Here is a 22,600-nt window from a genome sequence, read left to right as displayed (position 1 = left end):
CCCATCCCATCCCATGGATCCCATCCAATCCCATCCCATCCCATGGATCCCATCCCATGGATCCCAGCCCATGGATCCCATCCCATCCCATGGATCCCATCCCATCCCATGGATCCCATCCCACCCCATCCCATGGATCCCATCCCATGGATCCCATCCCATCCCATCCCATGGATCCCATCCCATCCCATCCCATGGATCCCATGGATCCCATCCCATCCCATCCCATGGATCCCATCCCCCTCTGGAATTTCCAGCCCCTCCTTCTCTGTCCCCTCTGTCACACTCATGGGGACATTAGAAAGGTCTGGAGCCCCCCAGTCCTCGGATTTAGGGACCCCGAATCAGCCCAGATCCTCCCCCACATGGCCCACAGGGATTGCCGTGCCAACGGGGAAACTGAGGCACGAGCTGACGCCAGCTTCCCGACACCAGGAGAGGGGATCCGGCCTTCCCGAATCCCTCCACCCTGCTCCTCCCGCAGTCCCACCTCGTTGTGGGGCAGCCCCGCGGCCGAGAAGATGGGAATTTTCTGTCCGCGGGCGATGCTGTTCATGACGTCGATGGGGGAGATCCCGGTCTGGATCATCTCCTCGGGATAGATGCGCCCGTGGGGGTTGATGGGCTGGCCTGGAGCGGGAAAAGGAGGAATCACGGAATGGTTGGGGTTGGAAGAGGCCTGGAAGCCATCCAGTCCCACCTGGGGACAATTCCCGTTATCCCAGGGTGATCCAAGCCCTGTCCAGCCCGGCCTGGGACATTTCCAGGGGGTGGAAGGGGATGAAGGGATCCCCCTGGTTGGTGGCAAAAATTGGGAAGTTCTGGAAATGAGCAGGGAGCAGCTCTGGGGTGGGACAGGAACCATCCCAGCACCTGAACAACCTCCTGGAGCACCCTGGATGGATGATGGATGATGGATGGATGGATGGATGGATGATGGATGGATGATGGATGGATGATGGATGATGGATGGATGATGGATGGATGGATGATGGATGGATGGATGATGGATGGATGGATGATGGATGGATGATGGATGGATGGATGATGGATGGATGGATGATGGATGATGGATGGATGATGGATGGATGATGGATGGATGGATGATGGATGATGGATGATGGATGGATGATGGATGGATGATGGATGGATGATGGATGATGGATGGATGATGGATGGATGATGGATGGATGGATGATGGATGGATGGATGATGGATGATGGATGGATGATGGATGATGGATGGATGATGGATGGATGGATGATGGATGATGGATGATGGATGGATGATGGATGGATGATGGATGGATGATGGATGATGGATGATGGATGATGGATGATGGATGATGGATGGATGATGGATGATGGATGATGGATGGATGATGGATGATGGATGATGGATGATGGATGGATGGATGATGGATGGATGATGGATGATGGATGATGGATGATGGATGATGGATGGATGATGGATGATGGATGGATGGATGATGGATGGATGATGGATGATGGATGATGGATGATGGATGGATGATGGATGGATGGATGATGGATGGATGGATGATGGATGATGGATGATGGATGATGGATGATGGATGATGGATGGATGATGGATGGATGGATGATGGATGGATGGATGATGGATGGATGATGGACATGGTGACACCCCAGGCCCTCTGTGACCATCAGGCCATGGTGTCACCCCCAATTTCCATCCATCCCCAAGCCCCTCCCATGTTCCCGCAGAGCCGGAGCCATCACCGTTGATGTCCAGGAAGTCCTCGGCCATCACCGGGGGGCCGCTGTCAATGGGTTTGGCGGAGCCATTGAACACCCGGCCTGTGGGGACAGAGGGACCGTCCCTGTCTGAGGCCACCAGCCGTGGGTGGCACCTGCTGCTCCCATGGCCATCGGTCCCCATCCCCATCCTGGGACACCCCACCCACCCCCAGAGGGGACACAGGGACCGGGGGGTGGGGCAGGAAGTGTCACCTGTGGGCTTGGTGACACCGCAGCCTCTGGGGCAGGAAGATGCCAGCACATGGGGACAAGACCCCCAAGTCCCCTCCGTGTCCCCATCACCCTGTCCCCATGTCCCCGTGTCCCCATCACCATGTCCCTGTGTCTCCATCTCCGTGTCCCCGTGTCCCCATGTCCCCATCACCCCGTCCCTGTTTCCTCATGTCCCCATGTCCCCATCACCCCTATCACCCTGTCCCTGTGTCCCCATGTTGCCATCACTGTGTCCCCGTGTCTCTGTGTCCTCACCACCCTGTGCCCATGTCCCCATCACCCTGTCCCAGTGTCCCCGTGTCCCTGTGTCCCCATCACCCCCTCCTTGTGTCCCCACGTCACCATCACCCTGTCCCCGTGTCCCCGTGTCCCCATCACCTCTATCCCCTAGGGTTCCTCTGCTCCTGGGCTGGGGTGGCCCTGACACCTCTCTCAGCACAGGGGACAGCACCTTGTCCCCATCACCCCCTCCCTGTGTCCCCATGTCCCCATCACCCTGTCCTGGTGTCCCCGTGTCCCCATCACCCCTTCCCGTGTCCCCACCAACCCTCTTCCTGTGTCCCCATGTCCCCATCACCCCTCCCCGTGTCCCTCTGTCCCCATCACCCCCTCCCTGTGTCCCCATGTCCCCATCACCCTGTCCTGGTGTCCCCGTGTCCCCATCACCCCTTCCCGTGTCCCCATCACCCCCTCTCCTTGTCCCTCTGTCCCCATCACTCCCTCCCCGTGTTCCCGTGTCCCCACCAACCCTCTTCCTGTGTCCCCATGTCCCCATCACCTCTCCCCATGTCCCCATCACCCCTCCCCGTGTCCCCATCACCCCTCCCCGTGTCCCATGTCCCCATCACCTCTCCCCGTGTCCCCGTGTCCCCATTCCCTTCCCCCTTGCTGTCCCCAGCTCCTGGCTGACCGAGGTGACACCACCCCCCCCCCCCCAAACTGTCCCCAGGGAGGGGACACGTCCTCCCCTCTCCCTCTCAGCCTCATCGAGCGCCTCGGAGCCGCGGTGGCATCGATCGCGACAAAGCCACGCTTCCCTGACCGCGTCCCCTCCCCGCGTGTCCCCCCCCGGGAGGCGGTGGCGGTGCGGGGACAGCGGTGTCACAGCGCATCAGGGTGATGGCAGCGGGAAAGGTCAGCGGCCACCGCACCGGCCACTCCCGGGGGACACCGGGAGCGCCACGGGGGTGACACCGGGGGGGTGACACCTGCCCTTTGCGGGGCCGGGATGGGATGGCGGGGCCGTGGGGAGGGGGATGGGGACAGCGACAGTGACAGGGACAGGGCCACCCCCCCACCCCCCCGGTGTGACCCCGAGTGGGGTTTGGGGGGCTCGGGGGGGGGGTCAGAGCTGGATCCCAGAGTGGTTTGGGTGGGAAGGGACATTCAGTGCCACCGGTGTCACCTCCCTGCCATGGGGACACTTTTCAGTGTCCCAGGTGGCTTCAAGCTCTGTGCAGCCTGGCCTGGGACACTGCCAGGGGTGGGTGACACTGCCAGGGGTGGGGTGACACCGCCAGGGGTGGGTGACACTGCCAGGGGTGGGGTGACACTGCCAGGGGTGAGGTGACACTTCCAGGGGTGGGGTGACACTTCCAGGGGTGGGGTGACACTGCCAGGGGTGGGTGACACTGCCAGGGGTGGGTGACACTGCCAGGGGTGGGGTGACACTGCCAGGGGTGGGGTGACACCGCCAGGGGTGGGTGACACTGCCAGGGGTGGGGTGACACCGCCAGGGGTGGGTGACACTGCCAGGGGTGAGGTGACACTGCCAGGGGTGGGGTGACACCGCCAGGGGTGGGTGACACTGCCAGGGGTGAGGTGACACTGCCAGGGGTGAGGTGACACTTCCAGGGGTGGGGTGACACTGCCAGGGGTGGGTGACACTGCCAGGGGTGGGGTGACACCGCCAGGGGTGGGTGACACTGCCAGAGGTGAGGTGACACTTCCAGGGATGGGGTGACACTGCCAGGGGTGAGGTGACACCGCCAGGGGTGAGGTGACACTTCCAGGGACGGGGTGACACCTCCAAGCATGAGGTGACACCTCCAGGAAAGTGGTGACACCCCGAAGGATGAGGTGACACCTCTAGGAAAGGGGTGACACTTCCAGGGATGCGGTGACACCCCCAAGGATGTGGTGACACCTCCAGGGATGAGGTGACACCTCCAGGAATGGGGTGACACCTCCAGGAACACAGTGCCACCCCCAAGGATGCAGTGCCACCCCCAAGGATGCGGTGACACCTCCAAGGATGCGGTGCCACCCCCAAGGACGCGGTGACACCTCCAGGAACGCAGTGCCACCTCCAGGAACGCGGTGACACCTCCAGGGATGGGGTGACACCTCCAGGGATGGGGTGACACCTCCAGGGATGGGGTGACACCCCCAAGGACGCGGTGCCACCCCCAAGGACGCGGTGCCACCTCCAGGAACGCGGTGACACCTCCAGGAACGCGGTGACACCTCCAGGGATGGGGTGACACCTCCAGGGATGGGGTGACACCCCCAAGGACGCGGTGCCACCTCCAGGAACGCGGTGACACCTCCAGGGATGGGGTGACACCCCCAAGGACGCGGTGCCACCCCCAAGGACGCGGTGCCACCTCACCTGGAACCCTTTCCCAGCCCATCCCAAGCGTTTTTCCCGGGATAACCGCGCAGGGATGGATGGAGGAACCCTGCTCACCCGGGCTCAGGTGACTGTCACAGCTCCCAGGTGACCCAGGGACACTCTCAACCCCAGAGCCGAACCCCAAAAACCCCAAAAACCCCAAAAAAAACCCCCAAAACTCCGGTGCCTCACCCAGCATGTCCTCGGACACCGGCGTGCGCAGGATGTCCCCCGTGAACTCGCACGTTGTGGCCTTGGCGTCGATGCCAGATGTGCCCTCAAACACCTGCGGGGGGGCAATTAACAGGGATTAATTAGTGCCTTCCAGGGGGGGTGAGGTGACCCGCGCTCACCCCAAACCCCCCGGGAGGGGACATAAAAGAGGGGACGGGGGATTTGGGTTACAAAAACCCTTCCTGAGGAGTTTTGGGGTGGGGGGAGAGGGATTTTCTTTTCTTCTTTTTTTTTTTTCCTCCTTTTGATCAGGTTAATATTTGACATCATCCGTGTTAATTAACCCCCGGCTCGCAGCTTTAATTAGAACCGCGTGGCCCCCGGGAGAAGGCGGACGGTGACAGGTGACGCTCGGAGCCCCCCCCAGGTGGCTGCGGGTCACCCCCAACGACGCTGAGGCTGCAAAAATCTCCTTTTTCTCCCCTTTTATCCAATTTTTTCCCCTTCCTTTTATCCCTCCCCGCCTCTTTTTTTCCCACTTTTCGCCTCTCCCTGACTCCCTAAGAGGATTAAAAGGGCATTCCCGAGGTGCAGGTGGCGCTGGAGGGGCGGGACCCCCACCCCGAGCTCCGATTTGGGGGGGATCCCGGCTAATTAGGGGGGATTTGACCCCAAAGTGCCCCGGGGTTGGCGGGTTTGGGGGTTTGGGGACACCCGCTGATGTCCCAGGGTTGGTGGCTTTAGGGGGTGGTGGCAGCGGGGTCCTGAGATGGAGGAGGGGGGGTCAGTGGGGGGTTGTGGGGTGAGGGGTGGGGACACGGCGTGTTCCAGAGCATTGGTTATCCCGGGATAGTCCTGATTGTCCCGGGACATCCCGGACAGCTCCAGGACATCACTGACCAGCCCTGACCATCCCCAGGACATCCCTGACCAGCCCTGGACATCCCCTGGACATCCCTGACCATCCCTGACCAGCCCCAGGACACTGTCACCTGTCCCAGGACACTGTCACCTGTCCCGGGACACTGCTGGCCATCCCCAGGACAGCAGTCCCGCCTCTTCAGAGCACCGGGACACGAACCCGACAGCCACCACTGGAGGGGGACAGAGCCCGGGGACAGAAACCCGGGACAGAAACCCGGGATAGGAACCCGGGACAGGAACCCGGGACAGGAACCCGGGACAGGAACCCGGGACAGAAACCCGGGACAGGAACCCGGGACAGGAACCCGGGATAGGAACCCGGGACAGGAACCCGGGACAGAAACCCGGGACAGAAACCCGGGACAGAAACCCGGGATAGAAACCCGGGATAGAAACCCGGGACAGGAACCCGGGACAGAAACCCGGGACAGGAACCCGGGACAGGAACCCGGGATAGAAACCCGGGACAGGAACCCGGGACAGGAACCCGGGATAGGAACCCGGGACAGGAACCCGGGACAGGAACCCGGGACAGAAACCCGGGACAGGAACCTGGGACAGGAACCCGGGATAGAAACCCGGGATAGGAACCCGGGACAGAAACCCGGGACAGAAACCCGGGATAGGAACCCGGGATAGAAACCCGGGATAGGAACCCGGGACAGAAACCCGGGACAGAAACCCGGGACAGGAACCCGGGATAGAAACCCGGGACAGGAACCCGGGATAGAAACCCGGGATAGAAACCCGGGATAGGAACCGAGGATAGGAACCCGGGATAGAAACCCGGGATAGAAACCCGGGATAGAAACCCGGGATAGAAACCCGGGACAGGAACCCGGGATAGAAACCCGGGATAGAAACCCAGGACAGAAACCCGGGATAGAAGCCCGGGATAGAAACCGGGGATAGAAACCCGGGATAGAAACCCGGGACAGGAACCCGGGACGGGAACCCGGGACGGGAACCGGGGACAGGACACTGGGACAGAGCCCTGGGCCGTGCAGCCCCCCGCATGTGGCCGTGTCCCCTGTCCCCATGTCACCTGTCCCAGTGTCCCCATATCCCCGTATCCCATATCCCGTGTCCCGTGTTCCGATGTCCCATATCCCATATCCCGTGTCCCCTGTCCCCGTGTCCCTGTCCCCGTGTCCCCGTGTCCGTGTCCCCGTGTCCCCTGTCCCCGTGTCCCTGTCCCCGTGTCCCCTGTCCCCGTGTCCCCTGTCCCCGTGTCCCTGTCCCCGTGTCCCCGTGTCCCTGTCCCCGTGTCCCCTGTCCCCGTGTCCCTGTCCCCGTGTCCCTGTCCCCGTGTCCCTGTCCCCTCTCTCACCTGTACGATGGCTTTGGTTCCCATCACCTCCAGGACCTGCCCGCTGCGCCTGCTGCCATTGGCCAGGGTGAAGTTGACGATCTCGGCGTACTGGGCAAACTGGGACAGCGACAAACGGGGTGTCCCCTCTGTCCCCTCTGTCCCCTGCCCCACACTCCCAGCCCCGCCTGCTCCGCTGGTGCTGCCTCAGTTTCCCCTCCTTTGCCCCTGAAGCCACCGAACGCTCTGGGGGTGGGGGACACCGGACAGCAAAGGGGTGGTGGGGAGGTGGCGCTGTCCCTGTCCCCGTCGCTGTCCCATCCTGGAGCTGTCGCCGTGCCTCAGTTTCCCCGATGTCGAGGGCATTTCCCCCGCTACTGGGGCCACTCCCGTGTAGGTGACACCAGAGCCACCGAGCTGCCACCGCCTCCACGGCAGAGAGCACGAGTGGCACTCATGGGGACACCGAGGGGACACATCCTGCTCTGGGGACAGCTGGCCCAGTGTGGCTCCTGCCCGCCCAGGGCTTTCCTCCTCCTCCTCCTCCTCCTCCTCCTCATTCCCGTGAATTTTGGGCTTTAATTCCTCGGGAAAAAACTTTGGATCAAGGGCGGCAAAGGGCCGGCCCTTTGAGCTGGGTAATTCATAAATTAATTAATAAATAAATAAATAAATTAATTAATAAATGACAGGCGCCATGGAAACGCGACAGCGGGTGACAAACCCCACCCCTCCCCCCCGGGGGTCACCCAGGTGGCCCGAGGTCACCCAGGGGAGCAGGGACAGGGACACCAAGGGGACAGCGGGGTGTGGCCCTGTCCAGAGCAGGGTCCCTGGGGGAGCTGGGGCTGGGGAAGGGACAGGGGACAGAGCTGGGGAAGGGACAGGGGACAGAGCTTGGGAAGGGACAGAGGACAGGCGACAGGGGACAGAGCTTGGGAAGGGACAGGGGACAGAGCTTGGGAAGGGACAGAGGACAGGCGACAGGGGACAGAGCTTGGGAAGGGACAGGGGACAGAGCTTGGGAAGGGACAGAGGACAGGCGACAGGGGACAGAGCTTGGAAAGGGGACAGGGGGCAGGGGGCAGGGGATGCCGGACAGGGGACAGGGGACAAGAGCCAGAGCTTGAGCAGGGGACAGGGCACAAGGACACAGGGGACAAGGGACAGGGGACACAGCGACACAGGGACATGGGGACACGGGACATGCCACCAGCGCGTGCTGCCGACGGCGTCCAGAGGAGGGAGCTCGGACCCTGGAGAGGAGGGGACAGCCCAGGGGACAGCCCAGGGGACAAGGGGCAAGAGCTGGAGACCAAGGGACAGGGCACAGGAGGGAGGGGACAGGTGACAGGGGGTGGGGGACACACCCCTCCCATTGCACCCTCAGCACTGGGGTCCCCACACAGCCCCAGGTGACAGCGCCGTGTCCCCAGTGTCACCCGAAGATCGCACCTTGACGTTGTCCAGCACCACCAGTGGCCCGTTGACACCGCACACTGTCCTGTAGGCTGGACAAGGGGACACCGTCAGTCCCCAGAGCCACCCGGGACTGGCGCCACCCCCAAATCCTGTCCCCTCCCCTGTCCCATCCCCTGTCCCCGTGAGACCCCGAGTGACCCAAGTGGACACCGGGAGTCTCCGTCCTTGCAGGAAATGTCACTCGGTGGTGGCTGTCACCTTTCTGGAGGTGTCCCCACGTGCCCGGCAGCGATGTCACAGCTGGGAATGCCACCAGGGCCAGCAGGAAAGTGTCGCCTTGTCCCCTCCCCGCGGTCACCCCTTTCCCGGTGGGATGTGGGGACACTTCCCGAAGGCCCCGCGGTGCCGGGGGGACCCTGGTGGCCCTGGGGACACGGCGGGGGTGACATTGGGGTGGAGAAATGAGGGTGCGACCCCCAGGGACACCCCTGCGACAGGGGGTGGCAGGGGGTGACAGGGGGTGACAGGGACAGGGGGGACAAACGAGGGTGAAGCCGGGGAGGAGCGCGGGGAGAGGCGGCAGATCCCGGGAATGTCGGGATCGGGATCAGATCCCGGGAATGTCAGGATTGGGATCAGATCCTGGGAATGTCAGGATCGGGATCAGATCCCGGGAATGTCGGGATTGGGATCAGATCCCGGGAATGTCGGGATCGGGATCAGATCCCGGGAATGTCCGGATTGGGATTGGGATCCCGGGAATGTCAGGATTGGAATTGGCTCCCGGGAATGTCGGGGTTGGGATTGGCTCCCGGGAATGCCGGGGTTGGGATCAGATCCTGAGAATGCCGGGGTTGGGATCGGCTCCCGGGAACACCGGGATTAGGCTCGGCTCCCGGCGGGTGCAGGTGTGCCGGAGCTGATCCGGCTCTAAGCCGTGCCTTGATCATCCCGGGACGTGTCAAAGCCCCGAGCGCTGCCCGGGCCACGCTGACCCCGCCGGGCCCTTTCACCCTCTGCCATTCCCACCTGATCCTAATGGGATCCGAGAGGCCGGGCCCGCCCTGGATCTCCCCGCGGTGAGGGTGGCATTGTCCCCAGCCTGGGACAGCCCCAGGGATTTCATTCCTTGGGATGGCTCCCGTTTCTCCCATCCCCGGACACCCCACGGAGCTCTGTGGGGTCACCCCCGTGGCACCCTCGGTGTCCCCTCCCCTCAGCCAGGGCACGGCACGGGCGGTGCCAGAGATCCCGGACATTTCTGCACTGGGATCATGGAATTCCAGACTGGTTTGGGTTGGGAAGGACCGTAAAGGTCATGAATTCCATCCACAGGCACCTCCCAGGTGGATCCAATCCCAAAGTCCAACCCCGACTTGGGCACTCCCAGGGATCAGCCGGAGGAAATCTGGGAATTGCAGCCCAGGCAGGAATTCCTTGCCAAGATCCCAGCCCAATCTCCCCTTTCCCAGTGGAAGCCATTCCCTGGCTCCTGTCCCTGCAGCCCTTGGCCCCAGTCCCTCTCCAGCTCTCCTGGAGCCCCTGCAGGGACTCTCAGCATTCCCTGCATTTTGCCCTTCTCCAGGGGAACATTCCCAGCTCTCCCAGAAATTCTGGCTCCAGAGCAGAGGGGCTCCAGCCCTGGGATCAGCTCTGGAATCTCCTCTGGATTTGCTCCAGCAGCTCCACATCCTGCTGCTGTTGTCTCCAGGAGCTGGAGCAGCTCTGCAGGTGGGGCCTCACCTCAGGGACACAATTCCCACCTTTCCCACCACCTTCTCCCAAGGCTGCTCCAAATCCCTTCCCCTCCCAGCCTGGATTTGTGCCCCGTCCCGCCCTTGGCCTTGCCGAGCCCCACGAGGTTCTCCCAGCCCCAGCCCAGGAGCTAATTAGCTAATTAGCCTTCTCTTCCCTTCCCCAATTAGGGCCGGTTCCCGCTGTTCGCCCATTCAGCCTCCGGAGGGGCCGCCCCACCCGGAGCCCCCTCCCCTCCTTTTGTCCCCTTTATTCCCAAAGTGACCATCCGGCCTTTTATTCCCGTTTCCGCTCCTTCCCAAAACTCTCTGGCTTCCCTTCTCCCAGCGGGAGATTCTGGGAGCTTTTCCTCACGGCCACGTCCCCTCGGCAGCCCCGGAGCCACCCGGGTGGGACAGGGACAGTGGGAATGTCACTTCAGTCTGGGTCAGCCCCAGTGGGTGTCACCCCCTTGGGGACACTCCTGGTTGTCCTCTGGTTCTCCTGGGATGGCTCCTCCCACTGGGAATGTGGGAGCCACTGGAAGCACTGGGGTCACCGGGGGTGATATCGGATCATTGGCTGAGCTCTTGGGTGATACGGAAATCTGTCCTTAATCCATCTGTCATCTGTCTGTCCATCCATCATCCATCATCCATCCATCATCCATCCATCCATCATCCATCCATCCATCATCCATCATCCATCCATCATCCATCCATCCATCATCCATCCATCCATCCATCATCCATCATCCATCCATCATCCATCCATCCATCATCCATCCATCATCCATCCATCCATCCATCAATCCATCCATCCATCATCCATCATCCATCCATCATCATCCATCCATCCATCATCCATCATCCATCATCCATCCATCCATCATCCATCATCCATCATCCATCCATCCATCATCCATCCATCAATCCATCCATCCATCATCCATCCATCATCCATCCATCATCCATCCATCATCCATCCATCATCCATCATCCATCATCCATCCATCCATCCATCATCCATCCATCCATCATCCATCCATCATCCATCATCCATCATCCATCCATCCATCCATCATCCATCCATCCATCATCCATCCATCCATCAATCCATCCATCCATCAATCCATCCATCATCCATCCATCATCCATCCATCCATCCATCCATCATCCATCCATCATCCATCCATCCATCATCCATCCATCCATCAATCCATCCATCCATCAATCCATCCATCAATCCATCCATCATCCATCCATCAATCCATCCATCATCCATCCATTCATCCATCCATCATCCATCCATCCATCATCCATCATCCATCCATCATCCATCCATCCATCATCCATCCATCATCCATCATCCATCCATCATCCATCCATCCATCCATCCATCCATCATCCATCCATCATCCATCCATCATCCATCCATCCATCATCCATCCATCCATCATCCATCCATCATCCATCCATCATCCATCATCCATCCATCCATCATCCATCCATCATCCATCATCCATCCATCCATCATCCATCATCCATCCATCATCCATCCATCCATCATCCATCCATCCATCATCCATCCATCATCCATCATCCATCCATCCATCATCCATCATCCATCCATCCATCATCCATCCATCATCCATCATCCATCCATCCATCATCCATCATCCATCCATCATCCATCCATCCATCATCCATCCATCCATCCATCCATCCATCATCCATCCATCCATCCATCCATCCATCCATCATCCATCCATCCATCATCCATCCATCATCCATCATCCATCCATCCATCATCCATCATCCATCCATCCATCCATCCATCCATCATCCATCCATCCATCCATCATCCATCATCCATCCATCATCCATCCATCCATCATCCATCCATGGCCAGGGACCTCTGGAAATCACGGAATCCTGGAATGGTTTGGGTTTGGAGGTACCGTAGATCCCATCCTGTTCTATCCAGGGATCCCTTCCACCATCCCAGAGCTCTCCCAGCCCCGCCCAGCCTGGCCTCAGACACTTCCAGGGATCATTCCAGCCCTGATCCGTGCCCGGATCTGGAATGTTCTGTTGTGACAGAGGGGGAGATCACCACGGCAATGCCAGGGGACAGCCCGGAAAGGGGTTGGGATGGGGAGTGGGGAGGGGGAGGAGAAAAAAGAAGAAAAAGAGAGAAAGGAAAAGAGAAAAAGAGAAAGAAAAAGAAAAAGAAAAAAGAAAAAAAGAATGAAGAGGAGGAGAAGGTGGAAATGAAGGAGGAGAATAAAAAGGAGGATGAGGAGAAAAAGAAGGAGAAGAAGAAGGAGAAGAGGAGGAAGAAGAGGAAGAAGGAGAAGGAGGAGATGAAAGAGAAGAAGAAGAGGAGGAAGAGGTGGAAGAGGTGAAAAAGGATGAGAGAGGAAAAGAAGTGGAAGAAGAAGAAAGAGGAGGAGGAAGAGGAAGAGGAGAAGGAGAAGAAGAAGAGGAGGAGAACAAGAAGAGGAGGAGGAAGAGAAGGAGGAGAAAGAGAAGAAGAGGAGAATGAAGGGAAGAAGAACGAGGAGGAGGAGGAAGAGGAGGATGAGAAGGAGGAGGAAGGGAAGAACAACAAGAAGAAAAACAGGAGGAGGAGAAGAAGAAGAGGAGAAGAGGAGGAGAAGAAGAAGAAGAAAAAGAAGAAGAGGAGAAGGAAGAGAAAAAGAACAAGGAGAGGACAAGGAAGAGAAGGAGGAGAAGGAGGGAAAGAAGAGGAGGTGGAGGAGGAGAAGAAGAAGGAGGAGGAGGAAAAGAAGAACAAGGAGAACAGGAGGCAGAGGAGGTGAAGAGCAAGAGGAGCAAAAGGAGGAAGAGAAGAACAAGAGGAGGGGGAGAAGGAGAAGAAGAGGAGAAGGAAGTGAAGAAGAACAAAGAGAGGAGGAGGAAGAGGAGGAGGAGAAAGAGAAAAAGAAGAGGAGGAGAAGGAGGAGGAAGGGAAGAAAAACAAGAAGAAGAACAGGAGAAAGAGGAGAAGAACAAGAAGAGGAGGAGGAGAAGGAGAAGAAGAAGGGGAGAAGGAGAAGAAGAAGAAGGAAGAGAAGAAGAACAAGGAGAGGAGGAGGAGAAGGAGGAGAAGGAAGAGAAGATGAACAAGGAGAGGAGGCGGAAGAGGAGGAGGAGAAGGAGAAAAAGAAGAGGAGAAGAAGGAGAAGAAGAGAAGGAAGAGAAGAAGAACAAGGAGAGGAGGAGGAGGAGGAGGAGCGCAGGGGGAGCAGCGCAAAGCCGCAGCCGCGCTAATGAAGCGGCTGAGCCGGACCGCAGCAGCGGCGGGCTGGGTGGGCTGCGGCGGCCGGCCGCGAGGGGGGCTGGGGGCGGGGGGAGAGGGGCCGGGGGAGAAGAAAAAGTCCTTTCAGCGTGGCCTTTCCACACCCCCCAGCCCCAAATTCACAGCTGCTGTCAGATGCCATCTCCGTCAGCTCTGCTGACCCCGCCGCGCGGGGGTGACCGCGGCCCCCGGTGACAAAGGGGACCCGAGGCGGCTCCACCCGCCGCTAATTGCTCCCGCTCGCCCGCCCTGCCCTCCGCAGCCCCCGCCGCCCCTCCCAGCCCCCCGGCCCGCAGGGCTCGGCTCCAAAGTGCGCCCGGAGCTCGCTGCCACCTCCGAGGGGGTTTTGGGCTTGCGGGATGGTTGGGAAGGGACTTTAAGGAGAGTCGCGTTCCACCAGCTCGGTTGGATCCGAGTCCATCCGGACCCGGCCTTGGGCGCTCCCAGGGATCCAGGGGCAGCCACGGCAAATCTGGGAATTCCAGCCCAGCCAGGAATTCCTTCCCAAAATCCCTCCCCAGTCTCCCCTTTCCCAGTGGGGAAATTTCCCATTGCCGTTTTTTGCCACCCTGTGTGCCGGGTGTGCAGCGAGCGATGCTCAACCCCCGCCCCAAACTGCAGAGCTGGGGAGCGGATGGGGACACACCTGGAGCAGAGCCGGGAAGCAGGAGGGATAAACAGCCCCCAAACGCCCCAAATCCCCTGTCCCGGAGCAAAGCCGTGGGTGCAGGGCTGTGCCAGCAGCTCCAGAGCCCATCCCGAGCCCCCCCGGGGGCACTGGGAGGGTCCCCGGTGTCCCCCAGGGCACAGAGGGGGGACCCCAGCCCTGGCAGGGAGGGGCAGAGGGTGCGGGGCACGAGGCTCTGGATGGGGCTGGATCCATCCCTGGAATCCCCTATCCCTGGAAGTGTCCTGGCTTAGCTGGGACGGGACTTGGAGCAACCTGGGACAGCGGGAGGTGTCCCTGGCTGGGCTTTAACCTCCCTCCCAACCCAAACCAGCCCGGGATTTTAGGATCCCAAGGAATTCCAGTTGAATTCCAACCCCAAAGCTGCCACATCCCCCAACCTCCAAAATCCACGAACCCCTCCTCCTCCTCCTCCTCCTCCTCCTCCAAACCCCTCCAGCCCCACCCTGAGACTTTTCCGACAATCCCTAAGTGACCGCTTCCCCCCTCCTCCTCCTCCTCCTCCTGCGCCAAAGCCTTCCTCAAACCTGCCCATTGTGCCGTGTGTCACTTTGTGTCACTTTGTGTCACTTTGTGTCACTTTGTGCCGCGCTGTCAAGCCGGCGGGGCTGGCCCGGGGCTGGCAGGGGCCGTGAAAAGCCCGGTGGGGGGTTCACACTCAATGCCACTAATTAGGGCCCGGCGGCCGCGGGTTCCCAGACACACCTGCACGGGCGTGGGGAGGGGGGGAGGCCGGGGAAAGGCGGCCCCAGCCGAGCGTGAAGGCAGGAGAAAAGAGTAAAATTAGGGGGAAATAACAAAAAAAAATTCCCCCCCCAAAAAACCTCGAAAAACCCCCAAAAATGCCACAAAAAGAACCCCAAAAACCTCAAAAAAAAATCACCCCCCCCTCAAAATCCCCCCGAAATCCCCCAAAACCCCCAAAAAATCCTCCTTCAAACCCCTCCCAAAAACCCCCCAAAACCCCAAAACCCCCCCAAAACCCCCGCAAAAACCCCCCAAAACCCCCGCAAAAAAAACCCAAAAATCCCCCCAAAAAAATTCCCCCCAAAAACCCCAAAAATCCCCAAACCCCAAAGAAACTCCAAAAGTCCCCCCAAAACAAAAAAAAAACCCTCAAAAAACAAAACAAAAAAATTTCCCCCAAAAAAAACCCCAACCCCTCCCAAAAGAGCCCCAAAAAACCCCAAAAATAAATCCCAAAAAAATCCCTCAATAAACCCCAAAACCCTCCCACAAAACCCCAAAAAAACCCTCAAAAAACCCAAAAATTCCCCCAAAAAAACAAAAAAAATCCCCCCAAAAACTCCCCCAAACCCCAAAAAAAACCCCCAAAAAACCTCAAAAACCCAAATAATCCCCAAAACACTCACAAACCTCCCCACAAAAACCCCCAAAGCCTCCAAAAAACCCTCAAAACCCCTCTCAAAAAAGCCCAAGAACTCCAGAAAATCCCCCAAAAAATCCCCCCCAAAAATCACCCAAAACCCCCCGAAAAAAACCCAAAAATTCTCCCCAAAACCAAAAAAAAAACCCCAAAAATATCCCCCCCAAAAAACCTCAAAAGCCCCTCAAAACCCCCCCAAAAAATCCCCGAAAAATCTTCAAAAAAATCCCCGCAAAATAACAAACAAAAAAAAGCCAAAACCCCCAAAAAACTCCAAAAGTCCCCCTAAAACCCCCAAAAAATCCTCAAAAAACCCAAAAAAATTCCCCTCCATAAACCCCGAACCCCTCCCTGAAAAGCCCCAGAAAACCCCAAAAAGCCCCCAAAAAATCCCTCAATAAACCCCAAAACCCTCCCAAAAAAACCCAAAAAAGCTACAATCCCCCCAAAAAAAACCCAAAAAACCCTCAAAAAACCCAAAAAATCCGCCCAAAACCCCCCCAAAAAAAGCTCAAAAAAGTCAAAAAAAATCCGCCCAAAACCCCTCAAAAAACCCAAAAATTCCCCCCAAAAAAACAAAAAAAAATCCCCACAAAAACTCCCCCCAAACCCCCACAAAAAACCCCAAAACCCAAAAAAGCCCTCAAAAAAACCCCAACCCCTTCCAAAAAAAACCCTCCAAAACCCCCCAAAACCCCTGAAAACCCCTCCTAAAAAAACCAAAAAACCCCACAACCCCCCTCAAAAGAAGAAAAAAAATTAAAAAAGGAGGAAAAATACCCAAAACCCCAAAATCCACCCCCAAAAAAAACCCAAAAAAACCCCCAAAATCCCAAATAAAACCCAAAAAACCTCAAAAATCAAGAAAAAAAATTAAAAAAACCCCAAAATTCCCTCCCCCCAAAAAACCAAAAACCCCAAAATTCAAAAATAAAATCCCAAAACAAGCCCCAAAATCCCCCCCAAAAAAACTCAAAAAAACCCCCAAAAAACCCCAAATTCCCCCCAAAAAATAAATAAAAAAAAAAATCCCAAAGTAAAGGAAAGGATAAAAAAAATGGAAAAAAAAGGGAATTTCAATCTCCGGGCTCTCCTCGTGGTGGATTTTGCTGACGGAAAAATTGGGTTGGGAAGGAAAAGGGAAGAGGGAATTTGGGGATGGATCCTAAAGGATTTGGGGCTGAGGGGAACGGTGGGGAGAGCTGGTGGGGCACAGGGATGTGGGGCAGGGTGGTCCTGGGTTGTCCTCTGCTGATTCCCGTGATCCCAACCCCACCGGGAATCGCTTCTGGAGGTGACGTCACGGAGCAGGAGAGGGGTGGGAAAATGGGGACAGATGGGAGGTGGCAGTGTCACAGCAAAGGTGCTTGGAGGGGAAAAATTGGGTGTGGGGCATCATGGTCTGTCTGTCTGTCCATCATCCATCTGTGTGTCCATCCATCATCCATCATCCATCCATCATCCATCCGTCCATCATCCATCCATCATCCATCCATCATCCATCCATCCATCATCCATCCATCATCCATCCATCATCCATCCATCCATCCATCCATCCATCCATCATCCATCCATCATCCATCCATCCATCCATCATCCATCCATCATCCATCCATCCATCATCCATCATCCATCCATCATCCATCCATCCATCATCCATCCATCATCCATCATCCATCATCCATCATCCATCATCCATCCATCATCCATCCATCCATCATCCATCCATCATCCATCCATCCATCCATCCATCATCCATCATCCATCCATCATCCATCCATCATCCATCCATCATCCATCCATCCATCCATCATCCATCCATCATCCATCCATCCATCATCCATCATCCATCCATCCATCCATCCATCATCCATCCATCATCCATCCATCCATCCATCCATCATCCATCATCCATCATCCATCATCCATCCATCCATCATCCATCATCCATCATCCATCCATCCATCATCCATCCATCATCCATCCATCATCCATCCATCCATCCATCATCCATCCATCATCCATCCATCCATCCATCATCCATCCATCATCCATCCATCCATCCATCATCCATCCATCATCCATCCATCCATCCATCCATCATCCATCCATCATCCATCATCCATCATCCATCCATCATCCATCCATCATCCATCATTCATCGATCCATCATCCATCCATCCATCATCCATCCATCCATCATCCATCCATCCATCATCCATCATCCATCATCCATCCATCCATCATCCATCCATCATCCATCCATCATCCATCATCCATCCATCCATCCATCCATCCATCATCCATCCATCATCCATCATCCATCATCCATCATCCATCCATCATCCATCCATCCATCATCCATCCATCCATCATCCATCATCCATCCATCCATCATCCATCCATCATCCATCCATCCATCATCCATCATCCATCCATCCATCCATCCATCCATCCATCATCCATCCATCATCCATCATCCATCATCCATCATCCATCCATCATCCATCATCCATCCATCCATCCATCCATCATCCATCCATCATCCATCCATCCATCCATCATCCATCCATCATCCATCCATCCATCCATCATCCATCCATCATCCATCCATCCATCATCCATCATCCATCCATCATCCATCCATCATCCATCATCATCCATCATCCATCCATCCATCATCCATCCATCATCCATCCATCCATCCATCCATCATCCATCCATCCATCATCCATCCATCATCCATCCATCCATCATCCATCCATCATCCATCCATCATCCATCCATCATCCATCCATCCATCCATCCATCATCCATCCATCCATCCATCCATCCATCCATCCATCATCCATCCATCATCCATCCATCCATCATCCATCCATCATCCATCCATCCATCCATCATCCATCCATCCATCATCCATCCATCATCCATCATCCATCCATCATCCATCATCCATCCATCCATCCATCATCCATCCATCCATCATCCATCCATCATCCATCCATCATCCATCCATCCATCCATCCATCATCCACCCATCCATCATCCATCCATCATCCATCCATCATCCATCCATCCATCATCCATCCATCCATCATCCATCCATCATCCACCCATCCATCATCCATCCATCATCCATCCATCATCCATCCATCCATCCATCCATCATCCACCCATCCATCATCCATCCATCATCCATCCATCATCCATCCATCCATCCATCCATCATCCACCCATCCATCATCCATCCATCATCCATCCATCATCCATCCATCCATCATCCACCCATCCATCATCCATCCCATCCCACAGCCCTGCTTTACCTTCCCACTTCTCCCAGCTCTGGGCACTGGTTTGTACTGGGGACAATGACATTGCTGTGCCCCAAACTGGGACCCAAACTGGGAACCAAAACTGAGACCCCAAACTGGGAACCCAAACTGGGACCCCAAACTGGGATCCTGGACTGGGACCCCAAACTGGGACCCCAAACTGGGGGAACCCGGCACCCCCCTGAGCTCCGGCGCCCCCAGCCCCCCTCTGCCTTTCCCCCATATCCAGGGGGTGTCCCCACCCCTCCGAATGTCCCCCCAGGTCCCCCCAGCCGTGCCACCTCGCCGTGTCCTTCCTGCCACCTCCGCTGTCACCTCCCGGAACATTTTGGGGCTCTCCTGGGTGACAGGGACACACCGGGGACTCTGTCCCCACCCGGGCGGGGGGGAGGTGACAAACGCGTCCCTCGAGGGGACAAACGCGACGGGAGGGGACAAATGGGGGCGGTTTTTGCTGGCGAGGGGACAGGCGGGTGACACCCGAGCCAAGGGCTGGCGCTCGGCCAGGTGACCCGGGCAGGAGCCACCCGCGGGTGGCCGCTGTTGACAGCAAACACGGTTGGGGACCGGAGCCACCCGGTTGGGGACAAAGGGAGGTGACATCTCAAGGAAGTGATTTCCAAACTGGCCGGCCCCGGCAGCGAAGGTGGCGAAGGACGCGCTTGGTGACAGCGGGGGCTTGGGGACAAGGTGACAGGGGGAGGGTCCGCCCCGCTGTGGCGGTGGCATGGTGCCAGGTGTCCCGATGTCGCCGTGGGATGGGGACACAGAGGGAAGGGACACCCGGGGCACCTCTGGGGTGTCACCGCAGGGTGGGGACACCTTCCCCGGTCCTTGTGGGGGCGGTGCCCAGGAGGGGACAGCCCCGCAATGTCCCCCTGTCCCCCCGAGAGACACGCGTGGCCCCTGTGCCACCCTGCCTGTCCCAGTGCCACTCACCTGTCCTTGTCACCCTTGCCTGTCCCACTGCCAGCCCTCTGTCCCCTCCTGTCCCACTGCCACCCCTCTGTCCCCTGCCTGTCCCAGTGCCACTCACCTGTCCCTGTCACCCCTTCCTGTCCCAGTGCCACCCACCTGTCCCCTCGAGCCGGTGTCACCCACCCATCCATCCCTCCCACCCCTGCCTGTCGCAGTGTCACCCCTTTGTCCCTTCCTGTCCCAGTGTCACCGCTCTGTCCCCTCCTGTCCCAATGTCACCCACCCATCCCTGCCACCCCTCCTGTGCCAGTGCCACCGCTGTGTCCCTGTCACCCCTGCTTGTCCCAGTGCCACCCCTCTGTCCCTGCCTGTCCCAGTGTCACCCACCCATCCCTGTCACCCCTCCTGTCCCAATGTCACCCACCCATCCCTGTCACCCCTGCCTATCCCAGTGCCACCCCTCTGTCCCTGTCACCCCTGCCTGTCCCAGTGTCACCGCTCTGTCCCCTCCTGCTCCAGTGCCACCCGCGCGCTCTTGCTCGGTGTCACCCCCTGGTCCCTGCCACCGCCACTGCTCTGCTCGGGGACAGAGGGATGTCCCCCCGCCTCCCCGGAGCCTCGGTGTCCCCTCGGTGTCCCCTCGGTGTCCCCTCTGTGTCCCGTCTGTGTCCCCTCGGTGTCCCCTCTGTGTCCCCTCGGTGTCCCCTCGGTGTCCCCTCGGTGTCCCCTCGGTGTCCCTACTCACTCAGCCGCGGCTTGCTGTGGAAGTCTCGGGTCACGGCCAGCCCGTGCTCGCGCGCTGCCGCCAGCTCTGTCGCCGCTGTTGTCACCTTGGTGGCGGCCATGGTCCTGTCCCTGTCCCCGTCCCCGTCACGGTCGCACCCCGGGTTTTGTAGCCCCGGCCCGGCCCCCGCCGGTCCCGCCCCGCCCGCGACACCGGCGACACCCGCAGCAAAGTGACACCAGCGACACCGGCAACACAGGTGACACCGGCAGGAAAGGCGACACCGGCGACACAGGTGACACCGGAGACACAGGTGACACCAGCGACAACCGCAGCAAAGTGACACTGGCGACACCGGCAGGAAAGGCGACACCGGTGACACTGGTGGCACTGGCGACAGAGGTGACACAGGTGGCACTGGTGACAGAGGTGACACAGACGACACAGGTGGCCCGGTGTTGTCTGTAAACAGCGGGAGGGAGAGGCCGGAGCCGGGATGGGGGCAGGGAATGGGAATGGGACAGGTCTGGGGACAAGGACAGGTCTGGGGACAAGGACAGGTCTGGGGACAAGGACAGGTCTGGGGACAGGGACAGGTTTGGGGACAGGGACAGGTTTGGGGACAGGGACAGGGACAGGTCTGGGGACAAGGACAGGTCTGGGGACAGGGACAGGTTTGGGGACAGGTTTGGGGACAGGGACAGGTCTGGGGACAGGGACAGGGACAGGTTTGGGGACAGGGACAGGTTTGGGGACAGGGACAGGTTTGGGGACAGGTTTGGGGACAGGGACAGGTCTGGGGACAAGGACAGGTCTGGGGACAGGGACAGGTTTGGGGACAGGCTTGGGGACAGGGACAGGTCTGGGGACAGGGACAGGGACAGGTCTGGGGACAGGGACAGGTTTGGGGACAGGGACAGGGACAGGGACAGGTTTGGGGACAGGGACAGGTTTGGGGACAGGGACAGGGACAGGTTTGGGGACAGGGACAGGGACAGGGACAGGTTTGGGGACAGGGACAGGTTTGGGGACAGGTTTGGGGACAGGGACAGGTTTGGGGACAGGGACAGGTTTGGGGACAGGGACAGGGACAGGTTTGGGGACAGGTTTGGGGACAGGGACAGGTTTGGGGACAGGGACAGGGACAGGTCTGGGGACAGGGACAGGTTTGGGGACAGGGACAGGTCTGGGGACAGGGACAGGGACAGGTTTGGGGACAGGGACAGGTTTGGGGACAGGGACAGGGACAGGTTTGGGGACAGGGACAGGGACACGTCTGGGGACAGGGACAGGTTTGGGGACAGGGACAGGTTTGGGGACAGGGACAGGGACAGGTTTGGGGACAGGGACAGGTCTGGGGACAGGGACAGGTTTGGGGACAGGGACAGGGACAGGTTTGGGGACAGGTTTGGGGACAGGTTTGGGGACAGGGAGCAATGCGAGGTTCCCCCATCGAGGCTCTGAGGACAGAGCAGAGCGGGCAGGGGTGGCCCTGGCGATGTCACCCCGCGGTGTCACCCACGGGGCCGCTCCCACGCGGAGCCGAGATCGAGGCCACGGAGGAGGCGGAAGGAGGCAGGAAGTGACTTTTATTAACATTAAAAAACATAAAAACCCCACATTTCTCTTAAAATTGTTCCATCCAGATTTTCCCATCGGGAATCCCAGACTGGAGGAGCCCCCGGCACCGGGTGGGACAAACTGGGGATGTCCCCAAGCTGTCCCCACCCCCCCGCTCGGGGAAAAGGAACTTCGGGAAAGCTCCGGACGGCATTTGGGATTTTTGCGGGAGCAGCTTTTGGGGTGAAATGGGCAAAAAAGAAAAAAAAAAAAAAAAAAAAGAGCAGCCAGGGAATTCCCAGAATTCCCACAGATCCCTCGGGAAAATCCCCAAGGATATTCCCGCATCCCACATTCCCAAATCCCAAAGCTTTGTTTGTCCCGAAATGTCCCCAAATCCCATCCGGGCTGAGGGGTTTGGGGGGGGGTCCAGAGGGTTCCTCCTGCTGAGCCCCGGAAATTTTGGGAATTCCAGGTTGGAAAATCCCCGTTGGAA

The 22,600-nt window shown here is 58.2% G+C and overlaps 1 protein-coding gene across 1 annotated transcript in view; it reads right to left on the bottom strand.

The window, feature by feature from the left end:
• Positions 1 to 20,699, bottom strand: part of ATP6V1B1 (ATPase H+ transporting V1 subunit B1) — a 29,837-nt gene extending 9,138 nt beyond the window's left edge. The window contains exons 1-6 of the mRNA XM_005532598.2: positions 20,566 to 20,699; positions 8,489 to 8,544; positions 7,055 to 7,153; positions 4,819 to 4,912; positions 1,761 to 1,838; positions 491 to 630 (exon numbers count right to left, since the gene is read on the bottom strand). Coding sequence (XP_005532655.1) covers positions 491 to 630; positions 1,761 to 1,838; positions 4,819 to 4,912; positions 7,055 to 7,153; positions 8,489 to 8,544; positions 20,566 to 20,665 — 567 coding nt within the window. The 5' untranslated portion in view covers positions 20,666 to 20,699. The remainder of the gene's footprint in view (positions 1 to 490; positions 631 to 1,760; positions 1,839 to 4,818; positions 4,913 to 7,054; positions 7,154 to 8,488; positions 8,545 to 20,565) is intronic.
• Positions 20,700 to 22,600: the final 1,901 nt, after the last annotated feature.

The sequence above is a fragment of the Pseudopodoces humilis genome, chromosome 6 (assembly GCF_049639895.1).
Source record: "Pseudopodoces humilis isolate 2021_Gansu_Grassland_sample_001 chromosome 6, ASM4963989v1, whole genome shotgun sequence".
Taxonomy (NCBI): Eukaryota; Metazoa; Chordata; class Aves; order Passeriformes; family Paridae; genus Pseudopodoces; species Pseudopodoces humilis.
Note: the sequence above shows the minus strand (reverse complement) of the source record. Positions and strands in the feature narration are given on the sequence as shown.